This window comes from Dendropsophus ebraccatus, chromosome 3 (genome assembly GCF_027789765.1).
Source record: "Dendropsophus ebraccatus isolate aDenEbr1 chromosome 3, aDenEbr1.pat, whole genome shotgun sequence".
NCBI lineage: Eukaryota > Metazoa > Chordata > Amphibia > Anura > Hylidae > Dendropsophus > Dendropsophus ebraccatus.
In genome coordinates, this window is record NC_091456.1 from 151,637,274 (window position 1) to 151,647,048 (window position 9,775).

Genomic DNA, 9,775 nt, shown 5'->3' on the forward strand with positions numbered 1-9,775 from the left:
CAGATTTGTTGCAGATTTTACTACATATTATGAAAAAAGCAAATAATGGATTTAAAATCAGCCCCAAATCTAAGCAGTAATTCCACAGGGGATCCATCCACATCATGTAAACATACCATTATGTGTGCATATGGAGAGAATTGTCAATCAACAGCAGCAAAGGGGGGGGGGGGGGGCATGCATATCAGGAATATCATTGGACTCCTTGATGACAGCCTGTGTGCATTCTGCTAAATATAATGTACATTCTAAAAATTCTTTACATTAGCAAACATTAGCCTGTCTAACAATACATTACATACAACTTTCACAGGGAACACTAAGTCCTTTGTTTAAGGGCGTCACTGAATGCAGGAAAGAGAGTGATCGGTGCAGTAAAGAAGATGCCTCCACTTCAGAGGTGGTGGTGCTGGATGCCTCTTTTTTGGGTGTAGGGGCACAGGATGGGAAGAGCTCCCTCTGAAAGGGAATTTCTTTGTGTTCTTGGAGGCAGCAGGAAAAACAAACCCTCTTCTCCAGTTTCCGCAGGAAAACATTGTTGGTTTTAAAGAACAGATACACATAAGGGTTGACTGCGCTGTTAGTCACAACAAAAATCCCCAGAACAGCCATGACCTCTTCGTCCAGGCCAGTGATGGTGCCAAATGCTACTTTCATCTCTACGATGAAGTAGGGCAACCCACACACAATGAACAGGATGATGATCACCAGGGTCATCTTTAGTGTCTTGATCTTAGCTCTGGGAATACAACTATTGGTAGCCATTACTTTCAATGGTCTCTTGGTGACCTGAAACTCCCAGTCCCCAAAGTTGTTTTTTGGAGTTTTAGATGTCCTGCCCTTTCTCCAGATGATCCACAGTATACGAATGTATGCAACAGTCAAAATACAAAAGGGCAAGAAGAAAACTGTGACCGAACTGTATATGATATAGACCTGGAAGTGCCACCTGGGTAGCTGGCCAAAAACATTGCGGCACCTGCTTCCCTCCTCTGTATACACAGCTCTGAACACGAAAGCCTGTGGGATGGAGAGAAGAAGAGCTAAGAGCCAGCCCAAGGCTGCAAAGCATCTAGTGGGCAAAGGAGTGCTTAGAGGGTTCATGATAACATGATGCCTCTCCAGGGCAACTATGGCAATGATATTGGAGGATGCCATGAGTCCGGAAACTTGAAACACTTTGAAGATTCGACAGAAGACATCTCCAGCCAACCACTCATCCTCCATGAGCTCCCACACAATCTGTGAGAAGAGAGTCATAAGAGACACGTACAGGTCAGCTAATGCCAAATGGGTGATTAAAAAGTTAATTTTCCTCTTTTTGTCTTTGCCGCTGCAGATCTTGTACAGCACTATAGAGTTCCCCACCAGTGCCACAATGAAGATGACCGTCATAGAGATGATCCGCAGCTGTCTGTTGTACCGAGGGGCTTCTATCACTTTGTTCTGCTCGGAACTAGAACTATTCAGAAGTGACTGAGCTGGGGGCACACTGCTGCCAACCACAGAACGGTTATTATCTTGAGCAAAGCTCCCATAGAGGAATAATTCATCCATGATCCTATAGTAAATGCCTGCTGAGCTGTCCGGCGTCACCGTGGTGCTGAAGTCTCCAGCCAAGCAACAGATTTGTAGAAGAGTACGCAGAGTAGGAGCTTTTCATATATCCCCATCATCTGACGCTGATGTATGGGTGGTCTCTAGACATGCCCCTGTAATCCATTGCTCATTACATGTGGAGGGGGCAGCACATGTCGCTCAGGTCCGCACAGCTTCTCATTGTGCACAGATCTCCTCTTCCACAGTACAGTGATGCAACCTGTTGCTGTTCTGATGTTGCACAGATCTCTGCATGTCATGAGAAGCAGGGCTCGTAGGTAAGTAATAGATGTATAGATCTACCATAGCTGGAGTACTACATATCCAACATGTATAGTATAGTCCCTACCTCTCCATAAAATGTGTTAGTTTTATAGTGCTGGGTGTGGGACCCCACTAACATCATCTGCAAGTGTTACTACAAAGTTTTCATTTAAAACTAACTGGGATACATGGGAGCTTTTTGGTTACAGTGGTGGAACACAACATATATACTTTCTACTATACTGTAACAACATAGGGACAAGGCAGTAGTCAAGATGGATGTAGTGTGATGTGATTGCCTTAAAATGTAACTTTCATTGAATGAATCATTTGTGAATAACATTATAATGCTCAAACTCTGTTTACCTCTGTGTATCACAGTCTTCCTCTGCTTAGTCGCGGGTAGTCAGCCTGGAAGTAGGAGTTAGTAGAGCCCCTTTTGCTCTTCTTGCTTTATTATATTAAACAGGAGTCTCTTCTGTCTCACATGTTGCTCAAGCTCTGAGATTCTATTGAGGACTTGTATTGGGTATTTCCCATCACTTTGTTAGGAACACGTTACTGGGTTCCACTGTGCCTCCTGCCTAGCAGATCTTCTACTGAGCTATGTTAACCCTATGCTTAGATATACAGCAGTACTCAGTAAGTGGGAATTATAGAGAAACAGAGCGTGATAAGGAGCAGTATGTTAGGGCTACAAGTTGACTTTGGCCGTGTCATAGATCATGCAACCAAAGATCGCAAGGATTGTGCTACATCACAGCTAACATAATTGAATGGGGTTGCACTGTGATCCACAATCACTTTTGGGTTGCACTGCAACCCCCTTCACTTATATTACCAGTGATGCAGCAATTGCGATCTTTGGCTGCATTACTTAAGTCATAGGCAGAGTTGCCATGTAGCCCCAGCCTCAAGTGCTGACACACATTTCACCACTGGGTTCACACTGCATTTTTGCAATCTGTTTTTTCTTTTCATCCGTTTTTGCAAAAAATGGACGGAAAAAGGGACGCATTTATGTACATCAATTTTGATCCGTTTTTCCATTGACTTCCATTATAAAAAAAAGGATCAAAACGCATCCGATTTTTTTAACCTGCACAAAAACGTAGCTAACCTATTTTTGTGTACGTTAAAAAAACTGACACGTTTTGATCTAATCTTTTTTATAATGGAAGTCAATGGAAAAACGAATGAACACAAATGCATCCGTTTTTCCATCTGTTTTTGCAAAAATATAGTGTGAACCCAGCCTTAGCTGTATTCTTCCTAGGGCAATAACACTACAATAATGTATTGCTGGTACTAATAGATTAAGATAGCAAAAGTAACTGAATTATATTCATTATCATTAATATAATTAAGATGTACGCATCTTGGTACCATGTGCTGTAACACAAGGCATATTCTGCATATGGCTAACCCTGTGCACTTACTCTTACACCACTGTACTTCTTAGGTAAATGATTGTGCCAACAATTATAATGCAGGTGAAAGAGTATCAGGAAAAAAAAGACACGGGGAGCTATTATAGATGATGGAATATAAGATAAGGAACCATAGCAGTATAGAGGGGCTCATAGTTCTATATTATAAAGCCACTTATTTATAAAGTCAATATGACAGAACACAAATGAAATTGAAGTTCTCATTGATATCATTAGTACTTATAAAGTCCATATGAAAGATCTATATACTTTCTAATTGCAGCCACTTCTCATCCGGATCATTGTGATAAATTGAGTCCTCCCATTGACCTTCACAACGTTTCTGGCTAGGGGAATCTCATAATTATACTGCTCATAAGGATGCTCTGCCTGCTTCTCTGTTCTCTACCTATTGCCTGAGCATTGCTGTAAAAATTGAGGATAGGGTTAACATTGCTCAGTAGAAAATCTACTAGGCAGGAAGGCTCAGTCAAACTGTGGAACAGTGATACAGCAATGGAGCATACAACCTGTAGTAATCCCTCTTCAGAGTCTGAGCTGTCTAAAAGAGCATGCCTGCCGCCCAGGAAACTGCTATGAGACAGATGAGACCAGTCTGAATGAGTAAGTCTGGGTTCACACTGTGTTTTTGCAGTCCGTTTAACATATTCATTTTTAAATGGTTACTTTTACCATAAATGAACACGTTGTCAACCACAATTTTGTTCCCCCCCCCCCAAAAAAAATCCATTTTTAACTGTTGTTGTTGTTTTTTTTTTAACAATAGAAGTCAATGGAAGAACGGGTCCAAATGCATTGCACACAATTGCATCAGTTTTTTCCTTAAAAAAATAAAAATAAAACATATACAGACTGCAAAAACACAGTGTGAACCCAGCCTTACAGATATGCGTAAAATTAGGAAGCAAGGTGAGTAAAAGGGCTCTGCTAATGTTTTTCTTAATATACCTATATATGATCCAATAGATGTATATCCTAGGGTCCTTATGCACACCTTAAAGACCACCATACCACTCACCCGACGCACGTTTCGCGTACTTGCTTTATTTTGATCACCCTTGATAAAAAAAAGTACGCGAAACGCGCGTCGGGTGAGTGGTATGGTGGTCGTTGCACTAAGGACATATGGGTAGTATCTAAATATGCACTTTATGGACTTGTATGCACCTTATATAGCACTATGCATAAATTTAGCTTATTACATGCCCAATGCCCAGTGCTTCGTTTGTGTAAATTAATTTATTACCTCTGCACTTTGTATACATATTGTTTTGTACAATTTACCACCACCATTGTTCTGGGGATCTGTTTATGTGTCAGTTCCTTTACTGTTTTAAATTTTTGCTTTGTAAATACATTTTTCTATATATGCAAATAAAGATAAATAACATATACATATTTTGTGATTTTTGGTCCTGCATGTTTTGCTAGTGGGGTGTTTTTTTCCCCCTCTTCTTAATTTTTGATTTTAATGTTTTTCTTATCCTGGATAACCCCTTTAGGCTATGTTTACAGCATAAAAACAACTGCTGTATTTCATAACAACAGCCGTTATTTGAGAAATAATGGCCGTTGTTTGCACAACAATGGCCTTTTTATGAAATATGGTTGTTGTTTTTACATAGTGTGAACATAAATATGCAAAACAAGAGTCCGTGGAGCCTCAGTTACGAGTCTCAAAACACGGGATAGCCAGATATCTCTAGCCTGTTGCCAACGGGGTGCCTCCATGATGGGGAGAGCACCACACCACCCTGATAAATAACCCCTTAAGTCCCACTCGGTTGCGAGTATTGGAACATAGACAGGGAAACAACAGGGTGGCCCCTTTTGTCAATGTCTAACTCAAGGTGCGAGTATTGCGATCATGACAAGGGCTTGCAAAGGCAGGCTTCCACCCACAGACAGCCGTTTCGGGGTTTTTGCCCCTCGTCAGTGTGGGGTAGGATTCTGGCTAGTTGGGGCAATGAAAAATCAACCAACAAAACACAGTAATCACTGAACTCAAGGAGAACAGCGAAAAAAATTCCAATGAAGTACTCAATCAAGAGTCTCCACTGATGCCCCCAAAAATTTAAATATGCAAAACAAGAGTCCGTGGAGCCTCAGTTACGAGTCTCAAAACACGGGATAGCCAGATATCTCTAGCCTGTTGCCAACGGGGTGCCTCCATGATGGGGAGAGCACCACACCACCCTGATAAATAACCCCTTAAGTCCCACTCGGTTGCGAGTATTGGAACATAGACAGGGAAACAACAGGGTGGCCCCTTTTGTCAATGTCTAACTCAAGGTGCGAGTATTGCGATCATGACAAGGGCTTGCAAAGGCAGGATTCCACCCACAGACAGCCGTTTCGGGGTTTTTGCCCCTCGTCAGTGTGGGGTAGGATTCTGGCTAGTTGGGGCAATGAAAAATCAACCAACAAAACACAGTAATCACTGAACTCAAGGAGATCAGCGAAAAAAATTCCAATGAAGTACTCAATCAAGAGTCTCCACTGATGCCCCCAAAAATCTAAATATGCAAAACAAGAGCCCGTGGAGCCTCAGCTGCGAGTCTCAAAACACGGGATAGCCAGATATCTCTAGCCTGTTGACAACGGGGTGCCTCCATGATGGGGAGAGCACCACACCACCCTGATAAATAACCCCTTAAGTCCCACTCGGTTGTCATGATCGCAATACTCGCACCTTGAGTTAGACATTGACAAAAGGGGCCACCCTGTTGTTTCCCTGTCTATGTTCCAATACTCGCAACCGAGTGGGACTTAAGGGGTTATTTATCAGGGTGGTGTGGTGCTCTCCCCATCATGGAGGCACCCCGTTGGCAACAGGCTAGAGATATCTGGCTATCCCGTGTTTTGAGACTCGTAACTGAGGCTCCACGGACTCTTGTTTTGCATATTTAGATTTTTGGGGGCATCAGTGGAGACTCTTGATTGAGTACTTCATTGGAATTTTTTTCGCTGTTCTCCTTGAGTTCAGTGATTACTGTGTTTTGATAGTGTGAACATAGCCTTAAAGGGGAACTCCACATAAGGAAAACTTGTTTTCTATTAAAAGTACATTAAAAGTTATATAGATGTGTCTAAACAATGTTTTACCATATCTGTGCGGTTCTGCCACACTGGTGACTGTTTGAAATCCAGGAGGTGAAGAAAAATGGCCTCTGTGCCAATTCACATTGTCTCCTGCTCCCTCTGCTCTCCCACCTTAGGAGACAAATCTTCCATGCCTCTGTCTCACATTGTGTGTGTTTGCTGAGCACAGGCTGATGATGCAGAGAGGGGGCAGAGCGTGATGTAACAGGAGGCTTGGCTGAAGCAGCTGCTGCAATTTCACTGATTGTGCAGAAGTGTGCAGTAAAATTAGGGCTGTGTTCACACATGTTGGAGTTTCATTGCAGTACTGCAGTGTATTCAAAAAAATAATGCAGTAAAACAAGTAAATAATGCTAAACGGCAGAGAGGATCAGAGACGGCACTGCCAATCCCACCTAGAGAAAAAACAAGGCATAAACAGTATATCCCATGTAAGATAATATCTGATAAACTCCTTATTGTGGGGCTAAATTTAAATTCAAAAAGTATTTGACTATATTCCAATACCAGCATTGAAAAAAAGTAGAGAATACAGTGTGCTGTGGGGTGTTACAGGTAGAGAAAACAATGCTGTGTGATGTTATAGATAGAGAATACAGTGTGCTGTGTGGTGTTACAGGTAGAGAATACAGCGTGCTGTGTGGTGTTACAGGTAGAGAATACAGTGCTGTGTGGTGTTACAGGTAGAGAATACAGTGTGCTGTGTGGTGTTACAGGTAGAGAATACAGTGTGCTGTGTGGTGTTACAGGTAGAGAATACAGCGTGCTGTGTGGTGTTACAGGTAGAGAATACAGCATGCTGTGTGGTGTTACAGGTAGAGAATACAGTGTTCTGTGTGGTGTTACAGGTAGAGAATACAGTGTGCTGTTACAGGTAAAGAATTTAGTGTGCTGTGTGGTGTTACAGGCAGGGCCGTTTTAAAACATTGGTGGGCCCAGTGCACAGGCCTCAAGAGTGGGCCCCCTCCCAACCCAGCGTTATCAGAATCGGAGCTCCACATACAAAATGATCCCCTGAAAATGTCCCCACACTGTATTAAGAGCCCAAATACATACGGTAGTTACTATATAACCTTATAAAGATATCACCAATGATACCATTACATAATACCGCCACACCATGACCACTATCACTACAGCCCTATAACAGTTACATCCATTTACTCACAGGGGGCGTCTTCTCGGATCAGAGTCTGTCACCTTTTCTTTCACTCCATCCAGCCTGGGCCACCATGAAGTCTTTTCCTGGCTGTGAATCTTCTCTCCAGAATCTGCCAGAGAAATATTTTAGGCTCCAACACATACAGTAGTAAGGTCCCCTGTACCCCTATACAGTAGTTACCCCCCTATGTACCCCTATACAGTAGTTACCCCCCTATGTACCCCTATATAGTAGTTACACCCCTCTGTGCTCCCCCACAGCTGTGTGCTGCCCCAAGTACTATAGACCAATAGGTGCTGCTCCCAGTAGTATATATACCCCCTGTGCACCCCCCAGTAGTATATAGACCCCATTGTGCTGCCCCTAGTATATAGACCCCTTGTGTGCTTCCCCCAGTACTATAGACCACTAGGTGCTGCCCCCAGTAGTATATAGCCCCCTCTGTGCTCCCCCAGTTATATATACCCCTTGTGCATCCCCCAGTAGTATATATACCCCTTGTGCATCCCCCAGTAGTATATATATCCCCTGTGCTCCCCCAGTAGTATATACTCCCCCTGTGCACCCACAGTAGTATGTATATCCCCTGTGCTCCCCCAGTAGTATATAGTCCCCCTGTACATTCTCCAGTAGTATATATACCCCCCTGTGCACCCTCCAGTAGTATATATATCCCCTGTGCTCCCCCCAGTAGTATATAGTCCCCCTGTGCACCCCCCAGTAGTATATATATATCCCCTGTGCTCCCCCCAGTACGCTTTCCCAGTTATATATAACCCCTGTGCACCCCCCCATTTATATTTATATATATATATATATATTTATATATATATATATATATATATATAACCTGTGCATCCCCCAGTTTTATATATATATATATATATATATATATATATATATATATCCCCTGTGCGCCCCCGAGTAGTATATAGCCTCCATGTGCGCTCCCCGTTATATATACCAGTTATATATACCCCCTGTGCGCCCCCAGTTATATATACCCCCGTACGCCCCCCAGTTTTATATACCCCCTGTACACTGCCCAGTTGTATATATATCCCCTGTGCACCCCAGTTGTGTATAGCCCCCCTCTGCACTCCCCCAGTTATATATACCCCCCTGTGCGCTCCCCCAGTTATATATATACCCCCTGTGCACCCCCCAGTTATATATACCCCCCTGTGCACCCCCCAGTAGTATATAGCCCCCTGTGCACCCCCCAGTAGTATATAGCCCCCTCTGTGCTCCCTGTTATATATACCCCCCTGTGCACTCCCCCAGTTATATATACCCCCCGTGCGCTCCCCGTTATATATACCCCTGTGCGCTCCCCCAGTTATATATATACCCACTGTGCGCTCCCCCGGTTATATATATACCCCCTGTGCGCTCCCCCAGTTATATATATCCCCCTGTACACTCCCCCAGTTATATATACGCCACTGTGCACCCCCCAGTAGTATATAGCCCCCCTGTGCACTCCCCAAGTTATACTGTATATACCCCCTATGCACCCCCAGTAGTATATAGCCCCACTGTGCCCTCCCCGAGTTATACCCCCCTGTGCGCTCCCCCTGTTATATATACCCCCCTGTGCGCTCCCCCCAGTTATATATACCCCCTGTGTGCCCCCCCCAGAAGTATATAGGCCCGTCCTGAGGCACCACTAGTAGTATAGACCCCCGCTGTGTGCTGCCCCCCGTTATATAGCCCCCCTTTGTGCTCCCCCCTCCCATATAGCAAATAAAAAAAAAAACACTTTATACTCACCTGGGTCCGCGCGTTCCTCTTTACCTCACCTCACTCTTATGGCCGCAGGCAGTGCTTTGCCTGCGTTCACAAGAGGCCGCCCTCCCCTCTCACAGTGTCGGCGCTGAGTGACGTCACTCAGCGCCGATACCACTACGGAAGAGCGGCCTCTTGTGACCGCAGGCAAAGCACTGCCTGCGGCCACAAGGATGACTGACAGGGAGGGAGCCAATGGCTCCCGACCTGTCAGTGCCGTTGCTGCCGCCTGTACCTATGAGCGCTCGTTACGAGCGCTCATAGCTACAGTTCAGAGTGCAGCAGCAGGCAGGGGGGGCCCTGCAGGGGGCGCCATGAATGGGTAACTTACCCATCCCGATGGCGCCCCCCTGGCAGGCTGGTGGCCGGAGCCCTGTGCGACCGCAATGGTCGCACAGAGCAAAGGCCG

The 9,775-nt window shown here is 44.5% G+C and overlaps 1 protein-coding gene across 1 annotated transcript; it reads right to left on the minus strand.

Moving 5' to 3' along the window:
* Positions 1-294: 294 nt before the first annotated feature.
* On the minus strand, positions 295-1,557 carry GPR150 (G protein-coupled receptor 150). Its single transcript, XM_069963540.1, has one exon. The coding sequence runs from the start codon at positions 1,555-1,557 to the stop codon at positions 295-297; it is 1,263 nt and encodes a 420-aa protein (XP_069819641.1).
* Between the last annotated feature and the right edge of the window lie 8,218 nt (positions 1,558-9,775).

Coding starts and splice junctions, on each gene's coding strand:
- GPR150 (XM_069963540.1), bottom strand. CDS start 1,557: ATGGATGAATTATTCCTCTATGGGAGCTTTGCTCAAGATAATAACCGT.